This window comes from Strongylocentrotus purpuratus, unplaced genomic scaffold, assembly GCF_000002235.5.
Source record: "Strongylocentrotus purpuratus isolate Spur 01 unplaced genomic scaffold, Spur_5.0 spur5_scaffold_20, whole genome shotgun sequence".
NCBI lineage: Eukaryota > Metazoa > Echinodermata > Echinoidea > Camarodonta > Strongylocentrotidae > Strongylocentrotus > Strongylocentrotus purpuratus.
In genome coordinates this window covers 23,743,578-23,762,000 of record NW_022145606.1, presented here as the reverse complement: position 1 = coordinate 23,762,000, position 18,423 = coordinate 23,743,578, and the positions used below count along the sequence as shown (strand labels likewise).

At 38.0% G+C, this 18,423-nt stretch overlaps 1 protein-coding gene across 1 annotated transcript in view; it reads left to right on the top strand.

Moving 5' to 3' along the window:
• The window catches only part of LOC100892154 (rho GTPase-activating protein 35), a 130,288-nt gene that overhangs the window by 103,869 nt on the left and 7,996 nt on the right, over positions 1-18,423 (top strand). Inside the window, exons 36-45 of the mRNA XM_030993067.1 lie at positions 1,969-2,028; positions 2,305-2,474; positions 3,784-4,095; positions 8,634-8,853; positions 9,828-9,872; positions 11,285-11,319; positions 12,228-12,272; positions 14,674-14,809; positions 17,183-17,398; positions 18,101-18,206. Of these exons, the coding sequence (XP_030848927.1) occupies positions 1,969-2,028; positions 2,305-2,474; positions 3,784-4,095; positions 8,634-8,853; positions 9,828-9,872; positions 11,285-11,319; positions 12,228-12,272; positions 14,674-14,809; positions 17,183-17,398; positions 18,101-18,206 (1,345 nt within the window). The remainder of the gene's footprint in view (positions 1-1,968; positions 2,029-2,304; positions 2,475-3,783; positions 4,096-8,633; positions 8,854-9,827; positions 9,873-11,284; positions 11,320-12,227; positions 12,273-14,673; positions 14,810-17,182; positions 17,399-18,100; positions 18,207-18,423) is intronic.

The window sequence follows — 18,423 nt, the reverse complement described above, 5'->3', positions numbered from 1 at the left end:
ATCTGCTATCTCTGAACTAGCACACATACGGTCAAGAATAATACCGCAGTCGCATCAAAGAGACCGACACCAGGACCCTGTTTCATAAAATTTGTTATCAATGACAAGTTGCGAAAACTGTTATAAGCTACTGAAATCGTTGCATTTGATTGGCTGAGAGCAAATTTGTCATAGAAGGTACTTAATATTTGTTATAGAAGGTACTTAACATTTGTTATTGATCAGAACTTTTATGAAACAGGGCCTGGGTATTATTCAAAATGAAAGATTTGTTAAATCTACAGCTGTGTTTGGCCAAGAAGAAAGATGGAAATTACCAGGTCTTGCTCCGGATGAAGAAGAAGCAGAATCTGAGGGTTTGTACCCACATGTACATTTCTAAGAAATCTGAAAATATTCCTCTTTAAAAGGCCCTATATAAATCCAGTTATTATTATTTAGGCATCATGAAAACTCGTGCTGGACATTTCTAAAGTCCCTCGCCCTTTGTATGGGGGATGCCAGGGAAAGATGCATGGCATTATTTGTTAGTTATTCATAATATTATTAAATAAAAAAAAATTATGATTTGTGATTTAATTTGTCATGCTTTTGAAATCGTGATTATTAAAGAAGTGTAATTTTAAGAAATATGAAAAGCTACAAGATTTTCTGCATATTATTTATGTTTCAACTGCAAAATTAAAAATGAGTTTTATTTTGTTGAAGGAAAAGTCATGCAATATGTTTTTAATTAAGCAAGCGAGCATATCATATAAATATAACAACACAGGAACATGTAACAAAATACATATTAACTTATTACCATCAACACAGATAACAACTAAATTATTCATCCCCTTACCAATTATTGTAATTTGTAAAGTAACGATATAACGTTTATGTCAAATAACTGCCTTTATAAAATAATGAAGCCCTAATGAAATGATTGGTTGAGAGCGTACATGTGACCAAGCAGTTATTTTTCCTTACACATAATTTTACTAATGACTGGTCATATTAAACATAATTTTATAAAACAAATAATACACATCATTTGGTTAGTGCATTAGTAAAATGACCCACTCTCGGTACCTTCAAAACAGTCCAAACTCCCTCGGCTATCACCTCGGTCGTGTAGACTGTTCCAAAGGTACCTTGTGTGGGTAATTCTTACTAATACCCTCACTGCTGTGTATCATTTGTATAAAGTAGACCAGAATAAAAAGTCCCAATTTTTTATCATAGATATGTGTCGATCAAATTCCCAGGACCGTTCCAATGGAGAAAAAAAAAATTCACATCGCCAAAGTCAAACAAAATCAATCACTGACAAAGCACGCATTACACACTGATTTTGTTTACACAATACGCCATTGGTGGCCCTGTAGTCTAGACTTGCTCGCGCGCGCTCCACGATTCTCTCTTGTACTAACCTTTCTCCCTCTCTCTCATTCAGTTTGACCTATTTGTTGTTTTGTACTTCCTTGATCATACACAGATTATTTTTTGGACGATCATGTTCATTAAGTGCAGATACATGTTAATAAGCATGTACATTTGTGGGTCGTAACAAGTTAAGTTATGCAACAAATGGAAGTGGAAAATTTAAGAAAGGCAGAGACATAGAAACATGCCTTAATGGTCACATTTGTAGAGTGACAGAAGAATGGTACAATCACATAATTATGAATTCTGTCATGTTTTATGTACGTGTTTGTTTTGTCTGTGTTTTAATGTCTTTTCATCCTTGAATCCGTTTAACATGTCTTCTTTCCTATTTACTGTCTTTGGTTCTGTACAAGGAGTGACTCTTAATATTGTGCTAACAAACATCCCTTTGTTCTTTTGATGTAACTTTTGCTATTTAAATGTGTTGTGCAAAGGGTATTCCCCCTTCTCTCTCTCTCTCTCTCTCTCTCCCTCCCTCTCTTTTATATGCACATCAAATAACAATCCCTTTTTTCTCACACACATGATGTTTTGTAGGGATGATAGATAACGTGCTATACGACTCTTACAGCAACCAAAAGTCACCGGCCCAAACAGGTACAGTCCTTTTATATTTTTGAACTATATAGAAATAAAAAATATGAATGATTGATGCCAATTTGAAGATGGAAAGGTGTTTAATTTAGATCTTAAGAAAACTCTGTCCTGCCATTGGTTAATGATCAATCCTGTATTCACCCTTTGTCCTGCCATTGGTTAATAATCGATCCTATTATCACCCTCTGTCCTGCCATTGGTTAATGATCGATCCCATATTCACCCTCTGTCCTGCCATTGGTTAATGATCGATCCCATATTTGCCCTCTGTCCTAGGCAATTCCATGACCTATGCCACAGTGCCAGATTACAGAACGTCGGAGGAGCCGGAGGAAGGGATGCAGGATAACCCCCTCTACACCGCCTTCAGCCCCACCTTCAGCCCCACCCCTTCTGAGAGTAGTAGACAGAGGCAGGAGCCACCACCAATCGCGCCTAAACCAGGGGTAAGCATCTGCACCCCTGTGATCATTAGCGATCCCCATTTCTTAAAGAAATAGACACCTACGGTTGCAAAAGTTGTGTTTCTGTCCCTGAGTAGGGTCTGATCTCTAGAACCTCACTCCCTGTCACATACAGGAACCAGAAGACACACTGTTCCAAAATCATGGATATGTCTGTGCACTCTTTCATTTGACCTTCCAGACAGGAACCATAACCCACCACTCCCCGGCAACTCAGGGGTACATCTCTGCATCTATTTGACCATGAAAGTCCCCTACCCACACTCCCACCTCACCCCACACTCTGTTATTAAGTCATCAATGGTTTTTACAAGTTTTGATTTTGTCCTTAGGGTCTGGGTAGTCCCTTGTGCTTTGTGTATTTAATGTAAGCGCACATGTAAATATGTTGCTTTATCATGCAAAGCCTGCTTTAAGTTATAATTTGTTGGTGTAATTTCTATGTGAAATGGGATAGTGGTTTTCCTTTAATGGTATATCTGGAGAGCATTAAAATATATAAACCAGGTTTTGCTATTTTTGTGGAGATGTGTTAGAATATCGTGTAGCTATACCTTTCCCTCAATACTAGATAATGCATATTCTTGCTGCTAATATGGTAAAGGGCTATTGAGCATATCAGTTTTTGCTAAACTAGTCATGAAACTGGTGCATTTTCCTTCTTGTTAATGTTTTTTATTTAAGATATGTAAGCATGCTCTTTTCCCTGATTATATTTTTCTCCTTGGGAATGCTGGAAATATAACCGTTCTATGATATGTTTATTTATTTTTTCTCCCCATTAATTGTTTTCCTTTCCTCAAACCAAACCCTTGGCTTGATTCAATGTCTTCATTTTTTATTCATCACTGAAAAAATACAAAATAATTTAATTTCATGGACATTTAATTTCCAAATTAACTCTTTATAATATTTGTTTTTGTTTATGAAACTACATTCCATCATTTATGATTTGCTTTTCATCATGGCTTATAATATATAATAACTCATTGGATTTGCTAAATACATCAACTTGAATTATGGATACATAATGCTATGATTTATTGATAAAAATTATCTCATCTACACTCTAAAAACATTTCCACTGTTTTCTAAATATCAAATGTTTGCTTAAAATACTTTCATTGATATACAACAAAATTATACATCGCTACATTATGAAAACAACAAATATATCGTTTTTGATTCTTTCACTTCTGCTTTTGTCATTCCTGTGCCTTTGTGTATATGCACAAACCCAAACCCATCCTTCCACCCCTTGCTATCCCATCCTACCCCTCCCCCCCCCCAGAAACTGGACCTTACTAAATTCCCTGTACGCATGGAGGGGCTTATGCGCCCCATTGGTAACGTAAACCGCCCCAACGACCTCCCAGTTTGGCACCACCGCAGCACCCCCACCCACAATAACCACCCCCCGCCCTTTGCTAGCCCCGAGAGCGATGAGGGGGCGGGGTACTCCAGCCCGGCCGACGCCCTCCCCTTTGATCATGTCCGAAGGGTAATCGGGAGCAGCTTTAGGACCGGTGGTAGTAGCGGAGGAGGAGGGGGTCCCCAGTCGGGAATTTACTCACAGCCCCACGATCACCTGCCTCGCGGCACTGTAAGTTGGCTCAGTCTTGCACCCCTTTTCTCTGTCTGTGCATCGTTTTCAAAAGAGAGATGGTGAGCATGTGCTTTAGTACTCTCAGCACTGTGTGTTTGTAGTGAGCTTCTACCTTTGTTATGCCTCCGCCCACCAAAGGTCACCAAAGGTCACGGAGGTATTATTTTTTCGGGTTGCCGTCCGTCCATCCATCTGGACGTCCGTCCATCCATCTGGACGTCCGTCCCACTTTCTTGTTAGCGCGATAGCTCAAGAACCATTTGAGATATGAATTTCAATCTTGGTGATAATGTGTTTCACCATAGGAAGACAATCTGATTGGGTCAAAGGTGAAAGGTCACAGAGGTCAATTTATGAAATTCCTGGTATTGGCCTTGTTATTGCAATATCTCAAGAACCACTAAAGATTTGAGGCTCAAACTTGTTGATAATATGTATGAACAAAGGAAGACTATCTGATCAGATTTTCGGTTAAATGGTCAAAGGTCAGATAGGTCTGACATTTTTTTTTCTTCTGAAATGACATGTTTAGCCTTGCTTTTGCGATATCTCAAGCAAGCCCTAAGAGATAGGCTTTTTCTTTTCATCGTGATATGTCACAGATAAATCCATCCATTTCCTATACTGAATTTAGGGCGGAGGCATAAAGGAGACGCAGTCACATTTGTCTAGTTAGCTGTGCATCCGTGTGCCCTTTTGTTAGGGTGAGCCACGTCCATCTTATTTATGAAGGCTTACAACACCCACTTATCACCATACACAGTTTGTCTTTCATTGGGTTCTTTTATCACATAGCTGTAGGTGATGTCATAATCAAATCAACACCTAGTTAGCACCATATATCTGCCTGTCATCAAGGATCTTCATGGAGGTTTACAACACCTACCTAGCACCAGACACCACATATGTCTTCCATCAGGGTTCTTCTATCATATAGATGTAGATGACACCATATTCAAACCACACCTATTTAGCACCATGTTTGTTATCAGGGTTCTATGTAGGTGTAGATGACACTGTATATCCTTTAATACCAACAGGTTCTTAGCACCATACAGGTCTTTAGTCATGGTTCTTCTTTCTCATAGGTGTAGACAACACCTTAATCAAACCACATCCTACATACTTAGCACCATACATGCGTATAATTCAATCAGGCTCTATTATCACATAGGTGTAGATGACACTATTTAAATCGACACCTTCTTAGCACCATTCACAGAGGTTATTCTTTCACATAGGTGTACATGTAGATGGCACCCTAATTAAACCAACACCTTTTTAGCACTATGTCTTTCGCTGGAGTTCTTCTATCACCTAGGTGTAGATGATGCCGTTATCAAACTAATCTTCTTTCACATACAATTTAGGTTTAATTGTAGATGGCTCTACAATTATACCAACACGTACATGTACTTGGCACCATACATGTAATATATGTCTTTAGTGAGGGTTCTTCTCCATGTATCACATGGTGTACTGTAGATAACACAATAAACCCAAGCAATACCTTTGTTTAGTGTCTCACATGCTACATCTATAGAGTACCCAAGTGCTAGCGTCATACTCGCTCGTCGACCAGGTCAATGGTTCTAAGCAGCAGAGCCTGTGCATGAGGTTCACCGTGAAATCATTCCAGCAACGGGCTGGAGCAGGGCAAATTCAGTGTTTGGTACCGGTGTGATCACCATACCATTGTTAAGCATAAAGTTCTTTGGAACCAGCAACCTTGATGACTTGGCCTGTACGACCTCACACTTCGGTACTCTATTTGCTACAGATGGGATAGATGTTCTGTCACATGCCAAATGGTGATGTGGGGGTATCATCTAGCCACCTGTCTGCAGTGTTTGCTTTCATCTTGTGTCTCATCTCTCATAATTAGACTGTGCATGCTTTAAGAGCAATCTACTTCAGTGTGCTGTATTTCTCTCACTGCTCCACACTCCACACATGTTTAACCCATTGCGTATTGGAATCTTGTGGCTCCTGTATTAAAGCCTATAGGAATATGAGAATTCAGTAGTTAATGGGATAATGATCTCCATTCAAACCACAGCCAACAGTCCATTTTTGTAATGTAACTGAATACAGTGAAAACTGTCTATAAAGGCCACCCAAGAGAGATCAGAAACGTGGTCTTTATAGGCAGGTGGTCTTTAAGTACAGGTTCCTTTAGTACATGATTTGATGAGAAACTATTTCCAAGGGAAACAAAAAATGTGGTCTTTGTAGACAGGTGGCCTTTCTATACAGATGGTTGTTAAAGCAGGTTTGACTGGATAACACATACGTCTTTGTGAAGTGCCTCGATAAAAATTATTTAATTCAACTGTTAGGAATATTTGTATGTCAATAGTGAGAATACAAACTGCATTATGTGTTGTTAGGTAGGGCGAGCCATAATGTTTGGCCTACCTAGCAAAAATATTGTATGCAATTCGCATTCTGACTATTGAGAAACAATTATTTGTAAATGTGAATGAAATAATTTGTATTAATGCATTTAATTTTGTTATATTACAAAAAATAGCCTATTGGTAGCTTCCTTATATAGTTCTAAAACTTAACTGCCTGTCTCTCATCTTTGCAACCCAAAGCAAGATAATGAATCATAATGTTAGACGAGAATACTTTTTGTTTAGGGGGTATGAAATTGTATGAAGTAAAAATGTGAAACTATTTGTCTAACATTGCATTTTTTGTGGATACATATATCCATTAGTTTCGAGGCATAGCAAGGGCTATGGTTAGTCACTCTAGAAGATTCCTTACTTATAAAGTAACAAGTTGGCCATCATTGACCTCATGACCTCATGACCTCATGACCTTGTACAGTCGAACCTCAATATAAAGAGCTCTGATATCACAAGGTATCTGTTATAAACAAGGAGAATTTGCTGGTCCCTGCTCTTTATATCCTTTGTTTTTTTACCCTGATATAACAAGATTCCAGGGGCCTGTTTCATATAACAAATGCTAAATTTCTATGACAAAGTTGCTCTCAGCCAATCAGATGCCATGATTTCAGTAGCTTATAACAGTAGCTTGTAACTTGTTAATGATATCAAGTTTTATGAAACAGGGTCCTGATATAACAAGGTAATATCCATGGTCCCAAGGACCTCATTATAACGAGGTTCCACTGCATAGAGAAAGAAGATACTGCTTTGTTGCAAGTTGTCACGCTGCATGTAAGAGCAAGCAATGCTAGTGAGAGCTCTTTTATGCAGATTTTATTTGAAAATGTCAAAATCTTCTTTAAAAATGTAGTTTGATAGTCACACCAGTCAATATAGCGACAAGTTCTCCTTAAAAAAAAAATTACCAAGTGATTTGTCATAATCTAATGTTGTTATAAACCTTCATAAAGATGTCTACCATGTGGAGTGTATTGAATAGTGTGTATGATTAATTCATATCCCGAATCATCTGACTGAAACAAAATACTTTTGTTCTACTATTAGACACTAATACATTCGTAAGCATTTTCATTAACCATGCTTTTTTAGAAATATTCATTCATGTTTTGTGCAATTCCAATACGTCACAAGCTATTACTAATATTTTTGTACTAACCATGACTGTAACTCAGAAAATAAGTAAAATCTATATTTCAGTGAACTGATTTCAATTACCATAATTTATAATGAATCTGTACTCATGGCTTGTTATTGGTTTCTGATTGCATTTGAGTTTGTATGTAAAACACGTCTTTGCAAACGTCTTTCAAATGCTGCATTTTAGAATTTGTAATGATTGAAATCATGTCAGTAAGACAAGGAGAAACAAGTTTTAGAATACATTCCAGGTTTGATAAAATAATTAAGCTTTATCATTATAAGGTTCTCTTTCCATTCTCCACTCTTTGCAGTGAACATTAAAAGTATGATGTTTTATGATACTAACACAATATTTTCCTGCTTTATCTAGTAGTTTCATATGATGTTCTAACATTGTTACTGCAGTCTTTTCATTATGTTTGCAGGTTTGGTTTTCTCATAAGTCTCTGCAATCACATTGTTACTGTAATAGACCATTTCGTAGATCGATCTGCGCATGAGCCGATAAAGGTCATTTGTGATAAAATGTTAAAGCCCACCGAGATGAATACATGCTCATGTTATGTAATCATTATCAATTGTGCACCGACAGTACATTCTATAATACAAGACGGCACACAAAAGCTATTCATGAAGCACGTACATGACTTTGGCATTGATTTATTCTAAGATACACAAAGTGAGACTTCTCCATGAGTAGATCTGCATATATTTGGGGTCATTTGTACCATGTGGTAACTACGAAATGGTCTATAGATGTAATTTAGCAAAGTAAATGTGATCTTCATTTATGATGTTCTGTAGTTTCACTCAACCTGTCTCCAATTTTAACCGACATCCTAGACCTGGGAATCATGTTTGGCAATCACATTGTTTCTGTAAAAGATATAATTGAGCACAGCAGATGTGATCTTCATTTATGATGTTCTGTAGTTTAACTCAACCTGTCTCCCATTTTAACCAACGCCCTAGAACCAGCGAATCATGTTCGGCAAACCGATGGTCGCGACCACACCTCGCCCCACTGGGCTACCTGTAGCAAACAACAACACCCCTGATGCCTCGCCTGCGAATGCCAGCCGGCCCAGAGAGGTGCAGAAACAAACCCCCATCAGGAGGCCCCTGGGTACTGCGAATGCCAGGCACAAGAAGCGGGAGGATTTCCTCAAGGGATTGAACAAGCTTATAGAAGGTAGGTGTGCCTTTGTAACATCTTCAGAGTTCCTGGCTTGTATCTTGGTAGGACAAAGCCCTGAAGAACTAGGGAAAAGGGGGATGTTTGATGATCTAGGAATAGGTACATGTATGAGTAAGGGGTGGAACAAACTTATAGAAGGTAGGTGTTTCCCAATAACATCTTAAGAGTTCCTGGCTTGTATCTTTGGAGTTTTAGGAACAGGTGGGTCGTTTCATGATCTAGGAATAGGTATGTGGATCAGTAAGGGATCGAACAATCTTGTAGAAGGAAGCTGTGCATTCTGAATGCCTAGGACGGGCTCTTCAGAGTTCCTGGCTTGTATCGTGGTAGGACAAAGCCTTGAACACAACTTTTTTAGGGACAGGTGGGTTGTTTGATGATCTAGGAACAGGTTCATGGATGAGTAAGGGATTGAAAAAGCTTATAGAAGGAAGTTGGGCGTCCTGATTGCCTTAGACAAGGTCTTGTACAAAAGTTATGCAGGATGGGTGGGTCTGTAGAGCTCCTGCAGCAAGTGTCAGGGTTGGCAAAGGTTTGGAACTAACTTATTGAAGGTAGATGTGCCTTCCGAACATCTTCAGAGTTTTTGGTAGGACAAAGCCTTGAACGAAAATGTTTATGGACAGATGGGCCATTTGATGGGCCTTGACCACAGGTCTCGATGGGGCAATGGCTTAAACAGGGTTATAGATGTTTCTAGAACTCCTGAAGTGACTGTTCAAATTCTATCTCGATAAGTGATCAAAGAGCTGATCCTATTCCTACCTCTATTTAATTTATGGAGTATTATAGTTGTTAAAGTGGTTTTATATGATAAACTGTAAGCCATACACGTCTGAATGTTGCATGTGTAGTCCATATCGTGTATCTTGTACTACAGGTATTTTCCATTCAAAATGTATGACCGTGAATGCAGAACATGTCTTTATACCGACTTTATATATGTTTACACTATCACAAACGTGTAGCCCCCTTGTATGATCCCAAATCACACGATGAGCAAGCTAGCCAGGGTGAGTCACAACGAGATTAAGATCCGCATGCGAACAGGGTGATGCACTTTAAAGGCATTGTACGCTTTGATATGCTTTGATATGACCCTCCCAATACATGTAGAGGCACGATGGCCCAGTGGTAGAGTAGTGGTCTCGTAACCGATAGGTCCCGGGTTCGAAACGCAAGTCAATGCACTCTTGCCCTTTGGTAAGGCACTTTAAAGGCATTGTATGCTTTGATATGCTTTGATATGACCCCAAAATACATGTAGAGGCACGATGGCTCAGTGGTAGAGTAGTGGTCTCTTAACTGGGAGGTCCTGGGTTCGAAATGCAAGTCAATGTGCTATTGCCCTTTGGTAAGGCATTGTTCTTCATTACCAAGTCCCTGATCCTCATTACCAAGTTCCTGATCCTCATTACCAAGTCCTTGATCCTTATTACCAAGTTCCTGATCCTCATTATCAAGTTCCTGATCCTCATTACCAAGTTCCTGATCCTCATTACCAAGTTCCTGATCCTCATTACCAAGTCCCTGATCCTCATTACCAAGTTCCTGACCCTCATTACCAAGTTCCTGATCCTCATTACCAAGTTCCTGATCCTCATTAGCAAGTTCCTGATCCTCATTAGCAAGTTCCTGATCCTCATTACCAAGTTCCTGATCCTCATTACCAAGTTCCTGATCCTCATTACCAAGTCCCTGATCCTCATTACCAAGTCCCTGATCCTCATTACCAAGTCCCTGATCCTCATTACCAAGTCCCTCGAAGAGGACTTAAAGCCTTTGGTCTCCTGGTCTCTTACTTACTTTTGTGCAATTAACATTGGCATGTTAACGGGATATTCATGACCGTGAATAGACAGTTAGAGAATGAGGTTTGCAATTGCATGTGATCGGAGGCGATGCACTGCAAGTAGAACAAGAAAGGCATGCGAGTTTAGTTTTAGTTCAACCCGTATTTACAGTAGACTGCATGTTAGCAGGATATTTCTCTTTACTATTAAAGGCATATGTAGACTTTCATGGGGTTTTGTTTTGTTAGAGCCTTTTCAGTGAGAATTGAGTTATGAGTTTGATTTGATGATATTTAAGTTTATAGAATTAGTTTTAAGGCCCTAAAGGTAATTTAAAGATTTCAAAATTGATTTTATTTTCAGATTGAAGCAAGATGGTTGTGAATTAAAAGTGGTCGCTAAAGCAAGTTAGTTTGGTAAAAACACCATATTGCATAGTCGCCCTGAAAATACAAATTCTTTTTCCTTAACTTTTATTTTATAAATGAAAAATCACCCCTTTTTAAGTGACAGGTCAGCAGCTCTCAATGATTGAACGCATGTCTACGGTATTCAAAGAAACGAAGTTCCAATTTTATCAATGTTTGTTTTTATGAGTATGTATTTATTTGTTTCTTTCTATCTTTATATAGCATCCATGGACGGCTCTTTCCAGGACAACGAGCCTGTAAGTTTTAGTCCTTTTTTAAAATATTTTGTTCATTGTTTCCTGTGTTGCAAAAGGATTATAAAAAAGGTTGATTTTGCCTCTAGAATTGTTGAAATACCTTGCCCTTAGTTGCAAAAAGTCTTTAATATTACCTGGATATTCTTAAGATCCACTGAAAGAGAGCAAATAAAAAATAAAATAAATGCTAAGGTTTGTTGTCTAATGAGGTATCCAATAAGTTGTCAGGCAATCATTGAACCGACCAGTCAGCCAAGTTTTGTAATAATTTAAGTATGTGAAAAATTGAGTTGTCCTGATTTATGTTTCATGAGAATGTGACATATCAAAGCTTACATCAAAAAGTATTTAACAAAGGCCCTATTTCAACTAGCCACCTTTCTTTCTTGAGTTACAGAAAACATTAAATTTACAAGGAGTATGAATAATGTACTTGTTAACTGTAGCAAAAGTAAATTCAAATCCATTTGTGCAAAGCTCAACTAATTTGTATTAAAGGTAAAGACCAGTTATGGTCATGCGATTGCATTGTGAAAGAAACGTTGTAGAATCGATCAGAAAAGGTTGATCATCTAGCATCTAGCATCTGCAAGGTTCTGGAATCATCAAAATGATAAGAAATTTGGCCCAATCTTCGTAAAGTTACAAGCACTATACACAGAAAGATGTATATGGGACTACCCTATATCTCTCACAGACCATGAGAAAAACAAATTTACCAAATATATGAATTAGTAGGCGGTTTTCCAGCAAATTATGTATCATCATGTATTAGTCAAAACATATTATTTCACATGATTGGTAATGAGAGCTTCCATTTCATTTTTTGAAATTGGGGCGTTTCCAATACTGGTCTTTACCTTTAAGCATTTTTAAATGATTTGATTTTTGTCCTTCTCTTTCTTCAGAATACTCCCATTGACAAGTTGCCAAATAAAAAAAAGGATAACAAAGTAAGTTCATTTTTCACAGCATGTTTGTATGTAAAATAGCAATAGCCTATAGATCCTACCCAACGATATATATAAATCCTATCCCAGACTTGCCAACCGTTCCGATTCTAATGGAACCTTACGTTTTTAGATTCGGGGGAATCGGCTTTCTATAGGATCTATTCGATAAGTGCTGGAAGGATCGCATCGGGCAAGATGCGTGCATCGTGTACGCTGCGTGCCATGCTGATCTCTATTTAATTTGCAGCGTGTAATAAAGAGCTTGTGTGTGCGTATAGAGGGCCATGCATACTCCCTCAGCTATAGGCACCGCACAGCGTGCACGTGGCACGCTAGCATTATCATTCACAATGACAGCATGAATCTGGCTGTATATATATATATATATATATATGGGAGATACATATTTTGTGTGCAGTTGCTGCGTATGGTACATGATTTATGATTAATTACGGAACTTATGAGAAGGAAATCTGTCAAAATACAAGCAAAGATGAGTGTAAAAGTGTCAGCGAGATGAATTCAGAAGTACATGGCCCTTCATGCAGGAGCTTCTACCTCCAAATGATAAGAATCATAAGAATGACTTAAATACTCTCACAGTACTTTGAAACTATTAGTATGATTATGAATAATTGGTGATACCGGTAAGTGTTAAGATGTGCAAAACTGTTCATTGCTAGTTACCATTCTATAGGGATGACCCATTTAACAATTCATTATGATACAGTGAAAACTCAGTATAAAGTGATCTGATATCACAAGATTCTTGCCATGTGTAACAATGTAATTTTGATTGTCCCAAGGACCTCATTATACTTATTCTTGTCTCGCCTGCGTAGCAAAAAAGTGAGACATAGGCGCCGCTTTTCCGGTGGCGGCGACGGCGTCAACATCAAAAACTTAACCTGAGGTTAAGTTTTTGAATTTTTGATATACTTTTGAAAGTATAAGTTCTTAGTCAATGAAACTTGGACTATAGGGTAATTAAGTATCCCCAATCATGTGAGTAGAATTCAGGTCACTTAGTTAAGGTCAAAGGTTATGTTAGGTCAACAAACTTAGACTTTTTTGTGGCATCAACATCAAGATTTTGAATATATAGCAAATTTTCAAAAGTGTTTGTTCATATTCCATGAAACTTGTACCCAAGGGTTATCAAGTATCACAAATCATATGACACAAATTCCAGGTCACAAGGTCAAATGTCATTTTAGGTCAGTAGACTTGGAATATGTTTTCACAACTTAAAGATACTATGTCTCTTTTGCAGCCAACCTCAAATTCTGTAGAACTTTGCAGGAATTATGAATATGTCATGTATGTCCTATCTGTGAAATTTAAACGTAAGCAGTGTCCTAATATTCAAATTATGCAAGGAAACCTGTTTACTTGCTAGACTTAACTGGCAGACACTAATGTCAGTATTTAGTGACTGACTGGAATTTTCTTCTTCTTTGGTAATACCACACGTAAAATGAGCTGTAAAGGATCTGTATACATCAATAACCCACTTCTTGTAATGGCCAAAATTAAACTGATTGAATCTTTGCGCAGCATGAAACATACGACCATGCGGTACAATGGTCTGAAAATCAAGAATAATAGTCGTTATTTTCCCACTTAAAGACATTTTCAAACCACATTTTTTTAAGGGGAGTTCTAAATTAGTACTATCTTTCAAATGCCATTTGAATTTAACCTTTTAATTTTTTTGGCCTGCAAAAGGGACATAGTACCTTTAATATGAGAATATATGAATCAACTTTTGTTATTTTGTGTTGTTATTATTTTTTCATGATTCTTAGATTCACTTCAAAATGCTGATTATATTCAGAGGATTTCATTTTTTGGGGCCTGCTAATGGGCCACCCTGCCTTTAAATAATGTTTTAACCTCAATTTTTCGATTTGCGTAATGCAGACGGGAGCGCCAAGAGCGTTTCCCTTGTTTTAATTTTGTTTTCATTATATGCTGGGAGTTGTGGAGGTATTGTACAATTCACATTTCACCTGTATTTTTTCTGTATAGGGGGGTGTTTCACAAAGATCCTAAGTTGAACTTATCTCTAAGTTGGACTTAAAATTTATGGGAAGCCATTAGCATCCTTGAAAATATTTTGTAATTTTTTTTTTAGAAGGCATAAAATGTTGATTCAAATCATTCATATTTTCTATTATCATGGGAGATTTCATGTTCTTGATGTGGAATTGATGAAAAGTCTAAAATACTCCAAATTTTTGCTTTTGAATATATTTCATTCTAAGGCTCCAATGGCTGTCCATACTTTTTAAGTCCAACTTAGTGTTAAGTTCTACTTAGGATCTTTGTGAAACACTCCCCAGCCCTTTATCTTTTTAAATACAAATATGAATTGAGTTTAACCACTTTTATTTGATAGAAAAAACCAAAAGGCAAAAAGGGGAAGGATGGACTACCTTGTAAGCCGATAAAACCCGCTCTTGAAACGCTCATATTGAATGAGAATGGCGTTCCGTCTTTCATCGAACAGTGTGTGGATCGGATAGAGGAAGAAGGTAAGGTTTGATTAGGATAATGGGGATGGTGATGAAAGTGAGGAGGATGATTATGAAGATGATTATGATAGTGATGATGATGACGACGATGGTGATTACGATGATGATGATGAGGATGGTGATGAAAGTGAGGAGGATGACGATGAAGATGATTGTGAGGATGATTAAGACGACGATGATGATTACGATAATGATGATGAGGATGGTGATGAAAGTGAGGAGGATGACGATGAGGATGATTGTGAGGATGATTAAGACGACGATGATGATTACGATAATGATGATGAGGATGGTGATGAAAGTGAGGAGGATGACTATGAAGATGATTATGATAGTGATGGTGATGATGATGACAACGATGGTGATTACGATGATGATGATGATGGAGGTGACAATTATTAATGCGAGGATGGTGATGATGATGACGACGATGGTGATTACGATGATGATGATGATGGTGGTGACCATTATGAATGCGAGGATGGTGATGATGATAGTGAAGGTACTGATGTGTTGATGGTGATAATGATAGTGGAGGTACTGATGTGATGATGGTGATGATGATAGTGATAGTGCTGATGATGATGATGCTGCTGATGATGATAGTGATAATGCTGATGATGATAATGATGACGAAGATGATAGTGCTGCTGATGATGATGATAATTGTGAGGATAATATGACAACGATGGTGATTACGATAATGATGATGAGGATGGTGATAAAAGTGAGGAGGATGACGATGAAGATGATTGTGAGGATGATTAAGACGACGATGATGATTACGATAATGATGATGAGGATGGTGATGAAAGTGAGGAGGATGACTATGAAGATGATTAGGATAGTGATGGTGATGATGATGACGACGATGATGATTACGATGATGATGATGATGGAGGTGACAATTATGAATGCGAGGATGGTGATGGAAGTGAGGATGATCATGACGACGATGGTGATTACGATGATGATGGGGATGAGGATGGTGATGAAAGTGAGGATGATGATGATTGTGAGGATGATATGACGACGATGGTGATTACGATGATGATGATGAGGATGGTGATGAAAGTGAGGAGGATGACGATGAAGATGATTGTGAGGATGATTAAGACGACGATGATGATTACGATAATGATGATGAGGATGGTGATGAAAATGAGGAGGATGACGATGAAGATGATTGTGAGGATGATTAAGACGACAATGATGATTACGATAATGATGATGAGGATGGTGATGAAAGTGAGGAGGATGACTATGAAGATGATTATGATAGTGATGGTGATGATGATGACGAAGATGGTGATTACGATGATGATGAGGATGGTGATGAAAGTGAGGATGATGATGATTGTAAGGATGATATGACGATGATGGTGATTACGATAATGATGATGAGGATGGTGATGAAAGTGAGGAGGATGACAATGAAGATGATTGTGAGGATGATTAAGACGACGATGATGATTACGATAATGATGAGGATGGTGATGAAAGTGAGGAGGATGACTATGAAGATGATTATGATAGTGATGGTGATGATGATGACGACGATGATGATGATGATGACAAAGATGATGATAGTGATTAATATGATGATGGAGGTCATGATAATGAATGTGAGGATTCTGAAAGATGACAACGATGGTGATGCCAAGGATTGTGCTAATGAGGATGGTGATGATGATGATGGTGACGAAGATGTATGTAATTACAGACATTTCTGAAGACTGTTCTGATAGTTCACCATGAATACTCATACTTCTTGCAGGTATTTCCCAAGAAGGTATAATATGATATGATTTTATTGATTCGCTCATCAAGATGTTTGACGATAATCAGAACGCTACTCTGAACTTATTAGAGAACCTCATCTCCAACACAATTTAGAACTGGGCCCCTTCTTACAAAGAGTTATGATTGATTCAAATCAATCGCAAGTCCTCCAATCAATCGCATGTTTCTAGTTTACTACTGTAAACGTGATAATATTTGTGGTGCTATAATTTTCATGGATTTCGTGCTAAAGTCGGTGTCCGTGAATATTAAAACCCGCAAATATATATGCCTGACTTCTTATGCGTGTTTTGACGAGCTGAATTGCGTGCAACAGGAATTTTAGAACCCGCCAATACATTTTGGGATTGTCAGCGTGAAAAATTAATCACAAGAAAATACCAGCGTTTACAGTATCTCTTATGTACATAGTTGCAATCGCAAATAAGTTTGATATCAACTCTTTGTAAGACGAGTCCCAGATCAATACATATAGGTACAACATGAAAAACATTTCAAAGTGTGATTTTACCTGTCAGTACATCTCTGTTACTAGTGTCAGTAATGTCAGAACTGTCCTATCTCTTGCAGGTATCTCCCAAGAGGGTATATACAGGGTGTCCGGTAAAGCATATGATATCGAGGTGATCATCAAGATGTTTGATGAGGATCAGCTCGCCGATCTGAACTCGTTAGAGAACCTAAGCGCCAACACGGTCGCCTCCGCACTGAAGCAGTTCTTCAAGAATCTCCCGGAGCCGATCATACCCTACAGTACACAGGACAAGATGATTGCCGACTACAAAGGTAAGTGTAGTCCCTGACATAGGTTTCCATGCTGGTATAAAATGGTAAGTGTAGTCCCTGAAATAGGTTTTCATGCTGGTATAGAATAATAAGTGTAGTCCCTGACATAGGTTTTCATGCTGGTGGAGAAAGGTATTTGTTTTTATAGGTTCCTGATAAAGGGATCCGGTAACTTGTCTCAGATTCTGAAACAAAATCCTGGATTTAGCTCATGCTGCCATGATAATTATAAACCTTTAGGTCAGTCAGGAACCCCATGACTTTTACAATCCGATCACCTGTCTGATTATCAAGATATTTATGATTGGAAATCGAAACCAAATTTTGTGTTTGCCAAATGGTTTTCATAACACTACAGTCTATTGGGGAAAAAGAGTATGGTAAAACCGGTCACACACTGCATTACAAGCTTCACTATTCTTATCTTTTCACTATTGAGCAGATGTTAATAACGAAGATCTCTTTGTCGAGCGGTTGCCGAATACCTAATTAAAAAGAAAGAAAAAAACAAAACATTCGAGATTACGCCACATTAGAAGCTTGACTATTCTTATCTTTTCACTATTGATCAGATGTGAACAACAAAGATCTCTTGTTGAGCGGTTGCCCGAATACCTAATTAAAAAGAAAGAAAAAGACGAAACATTCAAGATTACGCCACATTACAAGCTTGACTATTCATTTCTTTTCACTATTGAGCAGATGTCAACAACGAAGATCTCTTTGTCGAGCGGTTGCCCGAATACCTTATCGGCCTGTCATCCGTCAAAAAGAATGTTCTCACCTACATGATGAGACATATGAAGAGGTATGTATCTAGAATGCTTGCGTTCACACTTCCTAGCTGTATGCATGTCGCATCCACATTTTTCATCCATCCATAATGTAGCATATTCATTGAGTAGTTGTATTCACACTTGTTTTCCAATTACATAACATATGCAGTGGTCGCATTCACACTGTGTTCAACTACAGGTGATGTTTCTGTTGGGTCATGTCCAGTGTATTTGGGCCTTTGTAGCACA